The following is a 19857-nucleotide window of genomic DNA, read 5'->3' as shown; positions in this document are numbered from 1 at the left end:
TTTCTTCTGTTAGTTTTGGTGGACTTGAAAAGGTTGAGAAGATAGAGAAGTCCAGTCCGGATTCCGCACGTAAAGAGAAACCGGTTCACGGTTGCATCAAGATTCTGTGTGCGCGACAATTGAATGCTTCTCAATTCAAGATTCCCCAAGTCCAGATTGGTTTGGGTAGTTCCATTGTGGACAACGCATCGCTGAAATTATTGAGTGATTCATCTCATGTAAGAGTTGTCGCAAGTATGAATCATCGATCAACATCGCTCGACGCCGATGCCCGGTTGATTCCTCCGCAAAATGACACTTTATGCTTGAGCATTCATGGACGCATTGCTGCAGGGAGACGCTCAACTATTCGGGGTATGTTTGACCCAGGAGGATTCCTCGACACTCATCGTTGCTTCATGGTGCCCACCTTGAGGACAAGGTGGATTTGAACCGTGGGGGAGTTGATACGGCTATTATTATTATAATTATTTAGTTAGATAATTATGGATTTTCATATCTTTTTCATATCTTTTGTCTTGCTCATTAAGTTAGTATCCACTATTATAAATAGTGGACATTGTTCTTTAGTTCTATCATTCAAGAAATATCAATTATCCTTCTATTTTATTTTCTCTTACTCTCTTTCCTTTCAAACGTGCAAAACGCACAAAATCATAATTTTGACGCCGGATTGATCGACGGGCAAAAGCTCCCGCGACGTTCGACGCAAAATCTACGAGTTAAGGAACTTCATCCTTAACACACAGTCTGTGTGTGGAATAGTTTCAACTTTTAAAAGACCTTCAATATGGAGTATAAAAGTAATTAATTTAGTTTTCTTGAATCTAGATTAGTCTTAAACTTATAAAAAATCTAATTGACCAATGCTTCCCGAAAAATCCAATCCCAATCTCATTTTTTTTTTATCTGACCATACAAATTTTAATCCGAAATTAATAAATAAGAGTTAAAGTTGTATATTACTTCATTAGTAGAATGACATGTGCTAAAGAGATTTAAAAAATAAAATAGACTAATTTTATTTGATGGACTAAAATGACAAAAAAAGCCTACTCTGTATTTATTAGAGACATAAAGTATAAGGTTTGAGGGAAATTTCGAACATAATAGTAATTGTTAATGGGTATTTATATATGAAACTCGCAGTTATGTTTTAGATTTAACAATTAATCCACAAAAATATGAATTAAACATTTAATTTATCACCTCCTCTATATCTATACTTGATGTTGCCCACAACGTCTCTTGCAGTGGTCAAACATTTAAGCAATCATAATTAATTATGGTGTGAAGTAAGTCCATATGTTTTTCTATTTAAAAGTTAGGGAGCAATTTAATCGCAATTGTGTCAATTTCTAAGCGGTCAAATTCATACCCCTTCGTATTAAATATCATCATAAATACATTTCCTATTTTACCACAATTTTGGAGGGGAAAAAAAATCTTATCGGTTGTAGAAGCTATTTTATCCGATTTTGAATATCGATTGGTTAAGATTTAAGAATGTTGGTGTGTCGTAATAAATATTGTTGGGCAGCAAGATATTACTCTTAAATTAATACACACTAATAAAATTTATAAAAAAACAAAAGAAACCAACCTTAATTATGTGATAGTGGTAGGGCATCAAGGCATGTAAGTGTATTTATCTTACAAATTTTACTATGTGGAAAAACTACTAATATGGAAATTATATGCGTAATTTTTTTTTAAAAAAAAGAATCAGAGCTCTTACAAGATGCTGACCATGCTTTGAACTTATTAGGGATGATTATTTGAAATCCAACTTACAATATTTGTTATTTAGTGCCTAAGATAGAGATTGCATCACGAGAAAGCTTGTAACTAATCGAAAATAGGGAGACATAGTATATCCTAAGTGTGAAACACATTTTAGTGATGATTAACGACTCTATCTTCTTCCTATTTGGCCGATTTTTTTTTGTTAACATGAAAAGATTATGATGCTCTTTAGGTGCTGTCAAAGCTACATTAGCCGTCAATTATTGAAATTGTTAACTGTTTAAGCCTTAATGGGAAATAGTATTAGTATATTTTTATCCTAAGTTAATCAAACGTTAGGCCATCCACAATGGCACCTAGCGCACCGCCTAGCCGAGCCCCGGCGCTAGACGGTCCGCTAGGCGAACCATTGTAACCGCCGAGCCGGTTTCCGGAAAAAAAATTGCCTAGTGCTAGGCGATGTGTAGGCGCTGGGCGATCCGCGGCGCCATTGCAGGCTCTGGATCACCGAGCGCATCGCCCGGCGGATTTTTTTATTTTTTTTATTTAATGTTTTTTTTTATGAAACTCATTCTTGGTTGTTTCTATTTTATAGAGACACCCGTGAATGTTTTATATTTCACTTTTGATGTGGGATAAACTCATTCTTGGTTGTTTCTCTTTTATAGAGACATCATTGAATGTTTTATGTTCCACTTTCGATGTGGGACAAACTCATTCTTGGTTGTTTCTCTTTTATAGAGACATCCTTGAATGTTTTATATTCCACTTTCGATGTGGGACAAACTCATTAATGAAGATGTTGTAATGTTATTTTAATTTTAATGAAGTGTGTTTTTTTAATTAATGCACTTTTTAAAATTTTAATATTATTATTGAATTTTTCCGTATCTGTGTTGTAAATTTAATTCCGTATTTTGTGTGATTGTTAATTATTTGTTTTATATAATTTTGAGTGATGTGGCTAGGCTATGGCTAGGCTATTTGCTTGTTTTGATAATGTGACAAGAGGATTTTTAGTGTTGATGATGGGGCAGGAGAAGTTTGTGGCTGGACTATGGCTGGACTATTGCTGGGCTATTCCTATTGTAGATGGCCTTGATATAGATTAAGAGAGTGATTCGTGTGGAGACGAGCACAGCAGATTAGAGCCCAGAGCAAAGTTAAATTGTTTTGACAGTATCACAAGATTTCACTTTCCTCTGATTTGCATAACACACACACACACAGCTTCTCTCTCTCTCTAAATACACACGCACTTGCAAATTGCAATACACCAAACCGACACAGTTCTTCATTGTTATCTCGCTCTCCTTCTTCTCTCTCAATATCCCTCCTTTTCCTCATCCATCTTCGCTCTGTGGCTTGCCTTCAGATGCCGTTTCCTCTTCTTACACTTTAAACCTCTACGCCGCCGACTTTTTCTAAAATCCTTTTCTACAACTTTGGATTCCTCAAAATTCTCTTTTCATGTCTTTCGATCTGTTGCTGGAGATCCACACAAACAACCACAATTACACTAATGCACCTTTTATTTAACCATTTTTTTTTCGATTTTCCGTCGGCTGGAACAATAATCCTGCTGAATCTGCCAGCTAATTTTCCCCCATTTCTAATTTAGATTTGGAATTCAGTTTCACCTCTGCGACGCCCCCAATTTTGGTGCATTTATACGCCCATTGTGATAGATTGGATTTTTGGGATCACGAAACTGTAAACGAAGTGGTCAGATAAAATTGGAGTTGTTTGAGTTAGCGAGGAGGAGAGATAAATATACAGGGGGAGAGTGTTTGAGCGTATTGGGATGTGCAGATTAAAGGACTGCGAAGAGAGCAACCGACGGAGAAAGTGGGGGATAATGGGGCTCAAAACGGCGGCGTTTGGGGGCGATAGATTGGAGAAGCTGAGAAATAGCGGCGTTGTATCGCGATCGAGAATGAAGCTTTGGATAATTAGAGCGACTACATCGATTTTGCTGTGGACTTGCTTAGTTCAATTGACGGCATTGAGCGAAACTCGGGGGCTTCGTGTTTTGAAGGGCTGGCCCTCTTGCTTCTCGCAGGAATCGTCGGCCGTCGCCTTGGATGGTCAATCGCATCTTCTCAGAGTTTTGCCTCCAAAGAGTGAGTGTCGGCTCTGTTAAATCTTGATTTGATAACAAATTAAACTTAGTTTATGGTTGGATTTAATTGCTTAGGTGTTTTTTTTCCTTCTAGTTCGGTGTGGATGCTTGCCTTGATCATCTTTGTAGTTTTAGTTGGCTATTTTTTGTCGAAAATTGATGGATGGTCTTGTTTTGGGAATTTGGAATATGATGATAGTGTTTCATTTGCTGCACTGATTTCCGTGCCTGATTAATTAAATGTAATTATTGTAGAGATCCGGATTTTAGATGTATTGAGTTATACGTTTTCTTTCAAAAACTTGGTTCAGTAATTGATTTTCAAAGAAGATGAACTATTCTCTTTTGATGATAGCAATTTGTGTGCTTTGATTATCACTATCATGTTCTTCTAGTTCTTGTGATTTCGACATGCTTTGTCGATCGTGTTTGTTTCTCAAGAATTGACTAAGAAATCAGAAGACTTGCCACATGAATATCGTGTGCTGACCTATGATGTGAAAACCATATGTTTCTGATAGGGATCTACAAGAACAATGGTTACCTGATGGTTTCATGCAACGGAGGCCTGAATCAAATGCGGGCTGCGGTGGGTATCTTTTTTTCCCATGATCAGAGATTGAGCTCGACGTCTATATCAAATGGTTGTCTAACCTTATCCTTTTATGCCTGTAGATATGCGACATGGTTTCCATTGCAAGATATCTGAATGTTACATTGGTAGTTCCTGAACTTGACAAGACTTCATTTTGGAATGATCCTAGGTTTGTTTACTGATGCACATGCATATCCAATTAGTTATTCTAAAATTTTTTATTTCATTCACGAGTCATGATCAACAGACAACATGTTTCGCCAGCTAAAAAGAGCTGTTTGAGTGTTTGCAGTGAGTTCCAAGACATATTTGATGTTGACCATTTCATTACATCCTTGAGAGATGAAGTTCGGATACTCAAGGAGCTGCCTCCAAGGGTCAAGAGGAGGGTTGAGCTAGGGATCATCTATACCATGCCCCCCGTTAGTTGGTCAGATATTTCTTACTATCACAACCAGGTCAGCGAATATCTGGTTGCTGCTTGTTTTCTGCTCTTCTGGATTTCAAATTTATTCACATTTCCTTCTTCTTGCTTCAGATTCTTCCACTGATCCAGAAATATAAAGTTGTCCATTTAAACAGAACAGATGCTCGGCTTGCCAATAATGATCAGCCCATGGACATTCAGAGGCTCCGTTGCAGAGTTAATTTCAATGCTTTAAGGTTTACTCCTCAGATAGAAGAACTGGGCAGAAAAGTTATTAAAATTCTTAGGCAAAATGGTCCATTCATTGTGCTTCATCTGAGATATGAGATGGACATGCTTGCCTTCTCTGGTTGTACACAGGGTTGTGGTGCGGACGAGGTGGAGGAACTAACACAAATGAGGTAAGTCTTAAGCCCTTTTATGCGTATTTCAATGATGTATACTGATTGTGCCGTAGCTAATTTGCACATTATTTTAAAGATACGCCTACCCGTGGTGGAAAGAGAAGGTTATAGATTCTGATATGAAACGGAAAGAAGGTCTATGTCCTTTGACACCAGAAGAAACTGCTCTCACATTACGGGCACTGGACATTGATCGCAATATCCAGATTTACATAGCTGCTGGGGAAATCTATAGAGGAGAAAGAAGACTATCTAGTCTTAGAGCATCATATCCAAATCTGGTGAGTATATACCATCGCTGTATATGCTGTAGTTTTTCTATGTTATGCTGTATTCATCTTCTCTTCTGTCTACTGTCTATTTATAATAGGTGTGGAAGGAAACATTGCTGGAGTCTTCTGACCTTAGGTATTTCCAGAACCACTCGTCTCAGATGGCAGCACTTGATTATCTTGTTTCACTGGAGAGTGATATCTTTGTTCCCACATATGATGGAAATATGGCTAAAGTTGTTGAAGGACATCGCAGGTATTGACCATGATCATGTTTTCTATATCTACGATTTATTTATTGATCTTGTTTCCTATAGTTGAATATCATAGTACTGTCTCTTGAGCTCTTTTATGAGACTGTTGCATTTGTCATGTGGGTTTTAGACATCTTGGATACAAGAAGACCATTTTACTGGACAGAAGGCTGCTAGTCGAATTGATAGACAAATATAATTCGGGGTTACTGAATTGGGATGAGTTCTCTACTGCTGTTAAAGATTCTCATGCTCAACGTATGGGAAACCCGACCAATAGATTGGTGATTCCTGATCGACCTAAAGAAGAGGATTATTTCTACGCCAATCCCTGGGAGTGTTTGCAAATGCAGAATGAAGACGAACCACAAAAAGTGAGTAGTATTTGAACCTTGATAGGAAGAGCAGTTGTGTGATGGACCGGGAGCACCACAGAGCAGAGCAGAGCAGAGCAGATTGACCTCTCAAGAAGGCGGCTTTTGATTGGAAGGGCACTTCTTGAAGCTTGTAGGTAAAATATGCAACTTACAGAAAATTGCAAAGAGAGGGTTTTAGGGAAGTGCTTGATGAAGTTGTTCTTTTTTGTCTAACTCAATAATTACAATTCTTGTATAGAGAAAATCTACCCCCTCATTTAAAGGGGGTTTATATCGATTCCTCCCTCTGCATTGTACACAAAGAGAAGCAAATATACAGATTTGATTTACTGTCAACTATGTAATTTAAAATTTTTCTCATTTTACATATTATATTATTTTATTTTATTTTGTGATGTGGGTTCTTTTTATTTTGATTTTCTCTAACTAGTTTTTGTATGAACGATGAAGATGACTAAGAATTAACTATAGTTAATGAATTTTCCTTTCTGAAAGTATACAAATCAATGGCATCATTTTCGCCTGAACTCATTCTTAAAGCGTGTAGAGAAAATGTGATTCATTCTGGAATTTTATTTAGAAAATAAGAGACCACATTTTAATTTAAAACAAGAGAAGAAGTCATCTTGAGTGTTGACCAATGCCAATTATAAACTTGAAGAATATCTCTTGCGATGTCATCAACAGCAACAAAGAATGTCAAATGTCCATGTGCCATCGTAATATATTTAAGAAGGAATATTCCCTCTCATGCACTTTAACCTAATTCTTGAATTTCACATGAATTAAAATTTAATTGGACAATACATTTATTTGATTTTATCACGAAATTAAATTCTGTACTATGTATTCTGTATGTCTTATCTTTTAAAAAATATAGACACAAAGTGCAGCTACTCCAATTCAATATATATATTTCAAACATCAATACAATGTTCCAATGTACATACATCGATTATTGCAGCCACACACTCCATCTTAAAATAATTAAGGAAATATTCGAATGTTAAAGACTACGATTTTGTAGAATAGAAAAGGATAAAGAAATGGATGAAGGGCGAAGTGCAATATCATGTTCTATCATTTTATTTGGTTGATAAATAATTGAGGAGGTTAGATTATTGGTCTTGTTTTTCTGGTTATTAATGCGGATCAAAGTAAATGGAACAACAAAATATTCAAGCTTATAATAGTTGTCATGAAAATATCTTCAATTATTAGTTGCATTTACTATTATAATTGGGCTCTATAACCTATATCCTTGTCTCAATTTGGCTTTACAACTTGCAGTGAATCATGATTCATGGACATTGCAATTTAAAAAAAAATATTACTAGATTTAAATCCTCTTCATGTAATCAAGAATAAGTAACAAATTGATTTTATATAAATACTTTACATTTGTTAAAATAAGAATTAGTCTAGTGTGGAAGATTTTGAAATCTAAAACCAAAAATTGATATAATTATATTAACTAAGTCTTTTCTAATATTTTAAATATTCTCCCATTTCATTCTATTTGATTTTAAAGATTGTAAGCATAAATTATAATTTAAAAAGTAAGTAGTGGAAAAAATAGTGGACCACTCAATGATTAAGGCGAGTGAAGAATTCAAGAAACTAACTTGATTGATCCCCAATAAATAAACGTTTTTACCTGAAATACATGATTTGTATGATCCAAGAAATTAGCCTCGAGTGTATACAACTCATAAGAATTTTCGAAATAAATATATGCAAACAGATATGATGATTAAATTACATTGAAATAGAATGGTTGCTTTGAGAGTACACCAAGTTTGGCTGAAGGTATTCATAACTGAATGGTTACTAAACTAATTTAAAAATCGCGACATTTCGAAGAAAGGAGAATTAATTGATTAATGGTTTATTTCCCTTCACCTTAAAGTAATAGGCTCCATCATTTTTTCCAATCATAATGCGCCTAGTTGAGTTTAAAAAAGAAATTATCCATGAGCTATACTATATTATATGCATAAAATAATAAAATAAATGACAGTTATACTTATTTTTCTTGTTAAAATGAACTTGTTGAGAGCTTTTTATTGTTAATAAAAAACACAAACAAAAATATGGCCCTATTGGCTGCAAACATAAAGAGAATATCCCTTTTATAAAATATCAGTACCTTTGTAAAATGATTATTTTTTTTATGAGGCAAAGTATTCAAGAAGTCTAAATTCAAACTGATACGATAAGCATAAATAGTAAACCAAGACTTGAAATCAAAAGCAGGGCTTCCTAATATGAGAATGGAAGCCTCTTACATATAGTAATAAATTATAGTAACATACAGATTGTAGTACATAGTAACACAACATTTTTGTGTGCTGAGATATGTGTATCCCAAAACTGGAGTTAAAACATCTGGAGACTGGAATCATAAAAAACACATGTACAACGGTTCCTGATTTTGGCGTACCTCTCTGTCGAAAACGGAACCCCGAAAAAATGAACAAATAAAACTACCAAAGAATATTACTACACTGTTACACTAGGCTTCAGCTAGTCCTTAGTTTCTTCGTACCACGCCCTGACTCCTTCCCCGTTGCAGAACGCGGTAAGGTGACATCGACTTCATCCTCCTGCCATGGTCATATTTTATAGTATCATGCCATTCAAGTTTAAATTTATACTAGTAAAGAGAAGAAAAGAAAGTCGTTTCACACCTTGGAGACGAAAGTTGAAGAATGTGTGATGCCGTTTGCTTTCTTCCCCAGATCGATTTGTACTGAGATGCTGGCCTGGGATAGATCCACTCCAGAGCTCTGTAATGCTTGTGTAATAGTATTCAACAGCCTGACATGTCGAATATACTAAGCTTAGGCAGGAATTTAAAACTATCAGTTCCTCAGGACATGCAAATCAAGAGAAGCACTCACCCTTGGGAATAGGCGCTTGAGATGTTGATCGTGCCACTTTCAATAGTCGGTTCCTGTTCTGTCATTTTATTGTCGGTGGTACATGATCGAACCTGGGATGGAGGCCTTGCAATAGTTTTCTCCACACCAGATGCCTGTTTTGGTGAAATTGGGGAAGCTGGAATGCTTGTTGTCCTACTACCAAGAGTGAAGATATTTGGCGAATGCACTGCCCCAGCTTTAGATGTTGATTCAGGAGGTTGAACCACTCTTTCTCTCAAAGTAGTAGCAGTGCTCTCATCAAACTTCTTGCCAAATACTGATGCTGGAGCAGAATCAGTGCTTGTTCCTCGTGCAAGTTCTACAAAGCCTTCGTTTCCATGACAATTCCTCTGCTACAAAGTGAAAAATCTCAGTAATTAAGTCATTTTTCTTTGCAAACACTACAATTTAGGACTAGTAATGGTGTTAGAAACCAGAAACTAGTAATTGGTGTTAGATCTTACCTCATTATTTTCATCTCATATTATCTACTAGCATAATTTTTTTTATATATACCAAAGAATTATCACACTGTTCGCCTACAAAACATTTTATCAATTGAAACCTTACTTACCCATTGCATCATTTTGGATGGCTCATGATTCCAGATGTTATATGAACTGTCATATCTGGTTACTTTCTCTTGTAAAAACTGGATGTATTCGATAACCTGTAAATGTAGTACAGCCTCAGTTTTTCAAGTTAATAAATCCTGTCTCGTTAGATGGATTTTTTGAAACTGCAGTTACCTCTAAGAGAAACGATGCCTTGTCTCTCTTCTGGTCGCTATTAGGAATGATCTCTCTCAGTCTTTGAAATCTGCATAACACCAAAAACCATCTTAGAATGTAGTAGGTTCTAAGAGATGCAGGATTGTTTTTGTGACACACTTTTGACGAGACAATACAAATCACATTAGGAATGCTGAGAAAGCAAATACTTCTACTTGCCAGTACCATCCGGAAAGATTAAAGCCTATTACATCTCCAAAAGATATTTGACAAAATAAAATGGCATAGAAAGAACTCGAGATGTAAATTACGATGCCATTTCTGTAGAAAGAAAGTTATTCAGCCCATCAAATATTGGCATAATAGAATATATTCATATTCAATTTAGTAGCAACCTTTTAAACACACATGCATCAAGATGTGAATATGCAATATTCGGGGGAAGAGAACTCATCCTAGTTTCAGAATTCAGAAAAGAGAATGTGATATGGAACTGGAAATCATTTTAAGTAGAGATATGACATATTTTGTAATAATTAAATCGAAGTTTTACGACGTTAAGATAATAGTTCGTTATAATATTCTAAACAAAGTGCATACAGTTCTTGAACTTTAAATTGTGAGGGTTGAGAAGCGTGCCTGTCATTAATCTTGCTCCTCCTTCGTTGCTCTGTAGCTGAGTGTTTTGAGCGTGGTGTATTAGGCTTCTGATCTATAGTTTTTGCTTCAATTTTCACAGGCAAATTACCTGTCAAACTTGAATATGTCAAAAAATGCAGACATGTTACACAACTAAATTTTAATGAGAAAAAACAAACCTTTCAAATGGGGCGATGGCTCTTTCTTGATGGTGAACTCTTCTTCATCTTCTTCTTCTTCATCATCATCATCGTCTTCTTGTTCATTCTTAGATGTCATTATCATATCCATGAAACTTTGGTTCTTCTGATGAGAAGATGATGGCCTGAGAAAACACAATAAGGTCCAAATAATATGATATACTATTTACTGTAGTTATATGATGGGGACATAATTTGCTCAGAATAGTGATGTTCTAAGACTACAAAGAAAAGAAAAAAAAAACTGGAATAAAAAGTCACTGACTGAGAAGATGAGAAAGAGCTGAAGTTTGTGGCATTGTTCTTATGGTTAAACGAGGATTGTGATGGATTTTCCATGAATGGCGCCCATTGCCCTCCAACCACATTAACACCCGCTTCTGTTGATCATCAACAACTTCAGCATCAGTAAAAATCCAAACTAGTGTTTCATAGTAATAAAAATACAATGGCCACCTGCAATGATAGAATATTATCTTATCTACTCTAAAATTAGTGAGGCACTGAGGCTCTGAGATGGCCCTGTTTGTGCAGCATATAAAAAGCAAGCATGATTTCACAGAATTTAGAGAATTAAAAAAAACGTTCCTTATATAGTGTCAAGACATAAAATATGGAAGACCAATATATAACTGGATGTGTCAATTTCCGCGTCGCACCATCAAAGCTTAACTATGAACTAACTAGGTCTCATCCCAAACAATGAACACAACAATAGATGTGAGCTAACTAGTGAGTAAGTAACTTGAAACAACTAATTTCACAAGAGATGTGACCAGGAATATTCCTAACTGAAAAATATAACAGCTTCTTGTTGAAAAGTAGTCACTGAATTTGCATTTCAAGAATGCAATTAAACATACCTCGCAGAATATGTCTTTCTGTGGCAATATTCTCCTTCCCTGTCTTTCCCTTTTTAACTGCAGATTCATTCCACAGAGTAAAACTAGAACTGCAGTTTGAGTTTCCGTCGTTCCTAGTAGTACTACTCGGCTGAGCAGTAAACATGCTCCCCTCAGGCTGTAACACCATTTTATTGAAATAAGAGATGCTATACGTCCCAATGCCACCAGGAAGAATATGCTCCACCGAGGCCGGAGGAGCTGGCAATGGAGGCCTATCAACAGCAACCACCGTAGCTTTAATATCTTCTTTCGTTGTTGTCACATGCTTCCCCACCCGTTCCAATGGTTGCAGGAAGTCATGCGTTTTAAGGTAGCTGCCTACAGTTTATGTAGAAAGAAATGCAGAGCGTTAAGCAGTATGATTCACATGCTACCATTTCTGCGGGACACATGTTTTGGAATACTGAACCCACCAATAGACCAGGCATGCACCCATGAAGCCTTTCATATTTTTCTTCTTTTGAAGATGTTTTAAGATGAAACGAAATACTTATACAAAGACCAAGACTTTACAAGAGGAGTATTAAGTATTAACACACAGTAAAATTCTTGATGACACTAGCACCCTTATTTCTACTTCAATTTGTGACATATTACTTGTTATTCATATTCTGGCGAGAAAAAGGAGACGACACTAAAATAAACGCCGTCTTATATAGAAAGAAAAGACCAAAAAATTCATACTTTCAGTTATGGCCAGATTAGGTTGTACTTATATTTGAAATAGGCTGCAATTCTAAACATTTTCTTAGGACTGAGTTAATACAATTTGTGTCTGCAATTTATAAGTTCTGCACTACATATCAAAATTCACTGCCTAAATAACTTTTACAAAGAAAAAACTAAAAAAATAAGTTTATGCATAAAGCCAGACATATGCCCCAGAATTTATGGGATCAACAAAAATGGAGTAAAATAATGAATTGACGAAAATGGGCAGCCCAGCAGCAGGATGGAGATGAGCTAATCGCTAAGTTCTAACCTGAGCCTTTTTGGACTAGGCAAAATCAGCCAATCCAAGGGATGGCCCACTCTGCCCAGATCTAACATACGCCGATGGGGTCACGGGTACATTTACTGCGCCACTCGTGGGTTGCCCTCCCAATATATTTTCCTATTTCCTTTTCCCCACCAACAATTACCCCACTCATTTTTCACTTATTTTTTCGATTCCTTTTCTCTTTACTTTTTAGTTTATACTTCCTCCTTCGATTCAAACCACACACCATAGGGTTTGCGAATCATCACCACTCTTAAAAAGAGTAACAACATATATATGTTGTAATTTACTAAAATAAGAAATGGAGTAATTTTTGATTGTTTATCAGTCAAATTTAGAGGAGATGTTGAATCGATCGGACTCTTATGATAAGGAACGAGATTTATCCATCTAATTTCGGAGCTTTTTCCGGAATTGATATCTCATAAAAATTTCCAGAGTTTTTGACGCGACCAATTTTGCATAAAAAGCATCGTAAAAAATAACTGCAGCATGCAAAATAAATAAAAAAGGAAAAAAAGTACGGAATTTCGCCATGGAAACTGCTTGACTGAAAACCGGCGACAAATAATATGTACCTTGCGTGGGAGACGGATCTTGTTGGGTATGTGCAGCTGATGACGAATACAGTGAGAGAAAATCATGAGTTGCCTTTCTTCCTGTTTGGCGACAAAATTCAATCATCACACCAAAATTAAAAATCACACTAGCCAATCCAATTTCCCCAGAATTTTGGTTATGAATTCGTTGTTTTTACCTTCAGTTCCAAGAGGTAATTCCATGTATAATTAATTCCTCAATCTGCAGTTTTTTTAAAAATTTTTGTTTTGGCCTGTACAATTCGAGCTCCGATTCAGATCCGCCTCCAACGTAAAGATCGGAGGCGCATTCGCCGCAAATCTTCTTCTCTCTCCAAAAATCCTCACGGAGAATCGCAAACGGCAATTCAACTATACACGAGTAGCTCCAATTCAGATGAACAGCACCAGCATGACATCCTCCACCTTCATCGAATCTGCAGTTGGACACAATTCAACTGAATTACACGCAATTCAACTCAAAAACAATGAAAAAATCGGAAATTAAGAGTCGAAAGAAGGCGTTGAGCTTGAATCGAGATTCATTTACGCACACAAAGAAAACTTAGGATGAGAAACGCAAAATTGAGCTTCAGATTCTCCAAAAGCAACACCGAGCAGTGGCTTTCGCGGGATCGATGGTAGGTCCAGCTCGAATCAAACACAATTCCCTAACAAAAAGAAATACAGAGAGTTTTGAGAGAAAGAAATTAAAGAGAAACGGAATTTCAATTATGCGTTTCTCTCTCTAAAAACTCTCATCTGTAGATGGAGAAGTCTCCTTTGTTTTACTGTATATGTATATGTATATGTGTATGTATATATGTAAGCAGAAAATGGTGGTGGGGAGGGGAGGCGTTTTCGTATTTCCGAATAAAGCGTTATTGGTAGGTTTATTGGGCGAGAGAGAGTGGAACGGCGTTGAGATAACGACGTTGCGGCGGTGTAAACGCCGTTTGGCAGCTCAAGTGTTATACTGGCACATCACACGGAAAATGATTTAATTTTTATTTTATTCTATTCGGAATGGATTATTTTAAGAGATTTTGGTGATCCCGATTAACCTTTTTTTACTACTCCATTATAACTAAATCTTGTTGTAGTAATGTGGCCATTTGCAACGGTCTCTTATCCGTCCTCTTAAGTCTTAAATTAATATTCTTGGGCATCACTATACTTTTTATTCTATCTTTTAATTAAGGAAGAGAACCTACAACCCTCAATCTATTATTCGTCTCTTAACCATCTCTTAAATTACTATTCATTCATTTTTATTTTTTTTTTATTTTTATTTCCAACAAATTCAATTAATAAAAACACATTTCATTAATAAAATAAATTTACAACATAAAATTCTTAAAAAAATAAAAATACATAATTATAGATTTGGAGTGGAAAGAGAGATGATTTGAGAAGAATAGATGTGTATTTGTGTGTAAAATGAGGATGAAATAGGGATATTTATAGAGTAAAAAAATTTTAAAAAATTGGGAAAACGGTCGAAAAACGGTAATATTACCGCTTTCGAATTGAATTTTTTTATTATTAAATAAATCATTTTTAAAGAAAAATAATTTATTGTGTCAGCGTGACGAAACCCACTCGTGGACCGGCGAGTGGGCGTCACGCATCGCGCCGGAGGGCTCCACGTCGCGCGCGTGTGGTGAGGCATCTCGGCGGGCTATCTCGGCAGGCTGGGGACGAGATGGGACTCTGCAATGCGTCCCGCGCCCGTCTCATCATGGAGGGACGGGATTCGAGCCACCCTCGTAACGCCTTGCGGGTGGCCTGACGCATCTCTCTGCACTCTATATATCTATAGGATTATTTCATTTTAAACTATTCTTATGCTAGTACTACAATGTCACATGTCAAAGTAATCATCAAATTAGATGTTCAATTTCAAATGTGTTTGTATCTTCATACATATTGACTTTCATGTTTAATTGCTTTAGAGAATTCATGTCTTTATTAATGTTAATCATGTCTTAATAAAATATGTAGCTACAGTTGCCTAAATTACTAGCCACAGTTATTGAATGGATATGAATTCCTATAAAAGGGGTTTGTGAATGGATATGTATTTACCTGTTACATCGTGCTCATAGTATATTACTTTTTTGTTTAATTAATTAGATGATAAATTGATGAGATGATCGACGAGAGGATAGGTGGCCAGAATAGTGAAATAGACTTTACAGAAAACTCTAACGGGTTGAATAAGAGAAAATTTTGAATATATTTCCTAAATTAAAAGCATTAACTTTTTTTGAATAAAAATTAAATGTATTAATACGAAAAATAAAAATAGTAACATGAATTAAATATCAGGGATATTCAGGGCAAATTATTAGAGCATCATTAACCCAAACCCAATTTCATGCCCCAAGTCCCCTCCACGTCATCATTCTCCTAAATTTGAATCTCAGGCCCCCAAGTGCTCTAACCCCGCAGGCCCCAACCCGGACCGCAACTAATAAATGACACTATTTACAACTTCAACCTATTTGACTCGTAAATGCAATACGTTGAACAATTCAAACCGGGAAAATAAATTGTTCATTCGAAAAAAGAAATTACAAATCCTAGAAAAAAAATTAAAAGTCCTAGGAAAAAAAATACAAATCCTAGAAAAACTACTTCTTCATTTGGGCGCGAAGATAGGCGATCATCTCATTGTGCAATTCGAGGTCGAACTCCGACATTGTCGAGGTATCCCTCGATGTCAACTCCGTAAGCTGGCTCATCCGCCAGGTAATACTCATCTCCGACATAGAGTCGGTGATCTTGTCCAGAGACTGATTGGCCGGCTGTGGCGGCATAACGGAGTAGCTCGCAGTTGCCTTCCCCTTCGCTTTCCTCTTTGCCGTCTTTGTTCCCATCGGACGGCTTTGAGTGCTAGGGGATGAGAAGAAGACGTCATCGTCCGCCACGTTGAGGTCGATCGCCGGACCTCCTTCACTCGAAGAGTAGTTTCCGGCGGCGGAAACTTTGGTTCTCTTCGGTGCCCTACTTCTCGTCGGTTCGGCACCACCGGTGTACTTCGGGCTCTTCTCGACAATCTTCCAAACGCCGAAGTACTTTAAGTGCTTCTTCCCGTCAGGGAAGAACTCCTCCTTGGCCTTCTCCACGAGGTCCATCTCGCTGTGCCCGCTCGGCCACATCCGGACGATGTTAGTCCACTTGCCATTCCACTTGCTCATCTCCTTCTGGACCCGACCCCAATGCTTGCGCGCAGCTTCACGTAGCTACGCTCGAATGTCCCTTTAGGACCCCCAACGTTGTACTTCTCAGCAATCCGCTCCCAGAACACATTGCCGCTCTGCTGGTTGCCGATGATAGGATCCTCGGCGACGACGACGTAGTTCTTGGCCAGCCACAATGTCTCTTGCGGATTATACTTCTTCGGCCCCTCATCATCCGCAACCTTGCCCTTGCCCCGCCCTTCAGCGGGCTCCATATCACTAATCTCGTACTCATCAGTGCTAACTGGCGATGTTATGTCGATGTTGCTACCCACTCCCGGACTAGGCGTCGGTTACGACGGGGGTGATGCCGGCACGTACCAATTGTTGACGTTGACGAACTCGTTCATCTGACGTCCATCGCTGTTAAACCAATACATTGAAGCCGAAAATATGAGAATACTAGAGGATTGAAATGAGTAATGTACGTAAGAATGGTGCACAATAGTTCCGTATTTATAGACACAAAACTCAAAAAAATAAAAAATAAAAAAATTGGGGACTTGCGGCCCGGGCCGGGACTCGCGATTTGCGGCCCGTGCACGTCTAACGCCGGCCAGGCCGGACCCCGGGACTGTCCCCAGGCCGCAACTGCGGCCCCATGACCGGCCTGGGCCGGAACTCCGTCGCCTCCAACGCGCAGCTCAGGCCGGGACTCACGATTTGCGGCCCGACCTGTTGCGTTAATGATGCTCTTAGAGAGGGTGTGTTTTATTGTTGGTGCGCACGTGCAATTGGACAAGGCAAAGCAGAGTCGCGCTCATTATAATTCGACCTTAAAACTGCCGCACTGTAAATGTGTGTGGGGTGTCACGTGACTCAGATGCATCTCTGCAGTTACTTGCACTGCAATTACATACAATCTTACTTAATACGGAGTAACACTTATCTTGGTTGACCTTAAAATTAATTAACTTAACACTAACATTTTCATTAATAACCCCCAAAACCAACATCATTACTGCACAGATCCCCATTCACAAATTTATCCTATATCCTCTCTCTTCTCCGCACAACCTTTTAATTAAACAATAGTACTAATACACTAATACTGGTAGTATTAATATTAATTCCCTCTCTTGTCGGTGCCTTCTCAGAGTAAATCCAAATTTCATACCATACCTCAACAACTACTAGTAATTAACAACTACTGTAGTACTTAACAAAAGATTAAATTTGGAATCTGATTTCGAAATTCAAATACTTGCCTCATGTACCATTCATTTGTCTTCTAACTTTTACTCTTTTTATGCTCTCATTTTATTAGTATTAGCTTTTATACTTGTATTATCTTAAAAGTAGTACTTCTTCCGTCCAACTAAGTTGAGTTAAAACTTTTGAGTACTTATGTTGAAAATGACATTTCAAAAAGGAATACTTTGTACGACCTAATTTAATTGGGATGGAGGGCGTTCTAAATTGTAATCTTATTATACGAAAACATTTAACTCACTCTCACGGAAAAGTACCTCTACAAAAATCTGAAACATGATTTAACGATGCAGAAAGTAGCTAATACTTTTTATTACTACCTCCGTCCCTAAAAGTTTGTCCCATTTTTCTATTTCCGTCTCACAAAATTTGTCTCATTTCACTTTTTACCATTTTTTTGTAGTGGACCTCATATTCCACTAACTCATTCATACTCACATTTTATTATAAAATTAATATATAAAAGTAGGACCCACATTCCACTATATTTTTTAACCCACTTTTCATTACGTTTTTTAAAACCAGTGCCGGGTCAAAATGGAACAATATTTAGGGACAGAGGTAGTATATTTTACATTGGTGTTGTTCATTTTAGGATTAAAAAAAGGCCATCACACTTCACACCCATGCGATTGATCTCAAACTCTAAATTTGTCAAAACAAAAAATTAATCGAATATTAATTCATTTTTGCAACTAGAAAAAATATAAGAAAAAACGTACATTTACCATACCAAAATTTTCAGTGCACCGAACTATTTTATATATAACGAATTTTGATATTGTTACCGCATCTCATTTTCGATATGTTGTGCCAAAGTTCGATATATCGCACTTTTGCGGTATATCGTACTTCAACATTAATGAAAATTGAATATTTGAATTTTTAGAATTTATAATTTAAAAAATATATTAAATATATTTTATATAATTATATTTATATTTTACATTAGATTTTGTAATTTTAAAATATACTATTAAATATATACCATATTCGGTATATAACGTAATTTACTGCATATACCGAATTCCAGTATGTCGCGGTATATGAAAATTCATGCAGTTATTTACCGAAATCTTTTGATAACTTATCATATCATACCGAAAATCAAGATATACCAATAATTTGATATTTTTAGTATTTTATCGATAGGATAATGCAGTTATTTTGGTACTTTTCCCCACCTATAGCAACTACCGCGAATAGTTATCTAGATCAAACAACAGTCAAGTGGTACATTGATTCACTCCATCAACGAACAAATTAAATCATTATTTTGTTTTAGTAATAGAAAATATAGTACCAAGTACTATGATGCTATGCACCTGAACTTAACCTAATTAAGATGGTTTAATATAATCCCTCGGTTGATATATTTTTGTCCATTTATAGTTGAGTCGTATTTCTTTTTACGTTGTCTCATTATAGTAGGTTCATTTCAATTTTTGTCAAAAAACAACAAATTTCTTCACTTTTATTTTATTATCTCTCTTATTTTATCCTCAATTTAATTTTTAAAAAAATGTGTCTACTGCGAAGCGAAGAGAAGAGACAGAGGGAAGTATTAGACCATCCACAACGGGTCTCGCCGGCGTCTCGCGTCTCGTCTCAGCGAGACGAGACCCCGGCGAGACGCGTTGCAGCCTCCATCTCGTCCCGTCTCGTCGCGCGTCTTGTCGCGCGTCTCGTCGCGCGTCTCGCCTCGGCGAGCCACGAGACGAGCTGTCTCGCCACGCGCCTAGGCGACGTGGCGCAGCCCGGCGTCGTGCGTGACGCCCACTCGCCGGCCCGCGAGTGGGCGTCGTCACGTGCTGACGCAATAAATATTTTTTTAAAAAAAAATTCGAATTTAAATAAAAAAAAAATTTTGTAACGGTATTATTACCGTTTTTTTTGTTTTTTTTTTTATATTTTTTTTGTTTTTTATTAAATTTTTTACTCTATAAATACTCCTAAACCCATCCTCATTTACACACAACTACACATCTATTCTTCCTATCATCTAAATTTTCTCTCAAATTTTCGCTGAAATTTTCATAACCCAACTCAAGATGTCCGGCGACGGCGAGGGCAACTATGGCGGCTCCGGCTCCGGCGGGTGGGATCTCAACTCATTCGGCGATTGGGAGAACATGATCAACACATTGGGCGGTGGAGGTTCGTCAACGCCGGGGACCCAGGGTTCGGCGACGCCGGGGGGGTACCAACCACCCAATTTTGACCTTG

At 37.1% G+C, this 19857-nt stretch overlaps 2 protein-coding genes across 3 annotated transcripts; one reads left to right on the top strand and one right to left on the bottom strand.

Annotated features, from left to right (window-relative positions):
- The first annotated feature begins 2946 nt into the window (after positions 1 to 2946).
- LOC121749582 (rhamnogalacturonan I rhamnosyltransferase 1-like) lies at positions 2947 to 6587 on the top strand. The gene is made up of 8 exons (XM_042144152.1): positions 2947 to 3869; positions 4390 to 4457; positions 4544 to 4632; positions 4756 to 4921; positions 5002 to 5291; positions 5371 to 5575; positions 5665 to 5822; positions 5951 to 6587. Exons 1-8 carry the CDS (start codon positions 3551 to 3553, stop codon positions 6207 to 6209), a joined length of 1554 nt encoding a protein of 517 aa, XP_042000086.1. The 5' UTR covers positions 2947 to 3550; the 3' UTR covers positions 6210 to 6587.
- Positions 6588 to 8437: 1850 nt separating this feature from the next.
- On the bottom strand, positions 8438 to 14048 carry LOC121748826 (transcription factor BIM1-like). Of its 2 annotated transcripts, none has more exons than XM_042143359.1 (12): positions 13729 to 14048; positions 13354 to 13611; positions 13175 to 13255; positions 11555 to 11914; positions 10957 to 11071; positions 10671 to 10816; positions 10492 to 10600; positions 9871 to 9940; positions 9696 to 9791; positions 9101 to 9474; positions 8888 to 9017; positions 8438 to 8803 (listed from the first exon to the last, which is right to left on the bottom strand). In XM_042143359.1, exons 2-12 carry the CDS (start codon positions 13376 to 13378, stop codon positions 8720 to 8722), a joined length of 1590 nt encoding a protein of 529 aa, XP_041999293.1. In that variant the 5' UTR covers positions 13379 to 13611; positions 13729 to 14048; the 3' UTR covers positions 8438 to 8719. The 2 variants fall into 2 exon arrangements, with proteins under 2 accessions (XP_041999293.1, XP_041999294.1); XM_042143360.1 differs by having other exon boundaries at positions 9101 to 9471; positions 13729 to 14047.
- Between the last annotated feature and the right edge of the window lie 5809 nt (positions 14049 to 19857).

Source organism: Salvia splendens, chromosome 9, assembly GCF_004379255.2.
Source record: "Salvia splendens isolate huo1 chromosome 9, SspV2, whole genome shotgun sequence".
Taxonomy (NCBI): Eukaryota; Viridiplantae; Streptophyta; class Magnoliopsida; order Lamiales; family Lamiaceae; genus Salvia; species Salvia splendens.
This window is presented reverse-complemented; position numbering and strand designations above follow the sequence as displayed.

Bases quoted from the DNA above. Each gene is read 5' to 3' on its own strand.
- LOC121749582 (XM_042144152.1), top strand. From the start codon at position 3,551: ATGTGCAGATTAAAGGACTGCGAAGAGAGCAACCGACGGAGAAAGTGG. The intron at 5,292-5,370 runs GTAAGTCTTAAG...ATTATTTTAAAG, and splicing joins GAGGAACTAACACAAATGAG to ATACGCCTACCCGTGGTGGA. The intron at 5,576-5,664 runs GTGAGTATATAC...TATTTATAATAG, and splicing joins GAGCATCATATCCAAATCTG to GTGTGGAAGGAAACATTGCT.
- LOC121748826 (XM_042143359.1), bottom strand. From the start codon at position 13,378: ATGGAATTACCTCTTGGAACTGAAG. The intron at 11,915-13,174 runs GTACATATTATT...CATAAACTGTAG, and splicing joins AGATCCGTCTCCCACGCAAG to GCAGCTACCTTAAAACGCAT. The intron at 11,072-11,554 runs GTATGTTTAATT...GATGATCAACAG, and splicing joins AGAAAGACATATTCTGCGAG to AAGCGGGTGTTAATGTGGTT.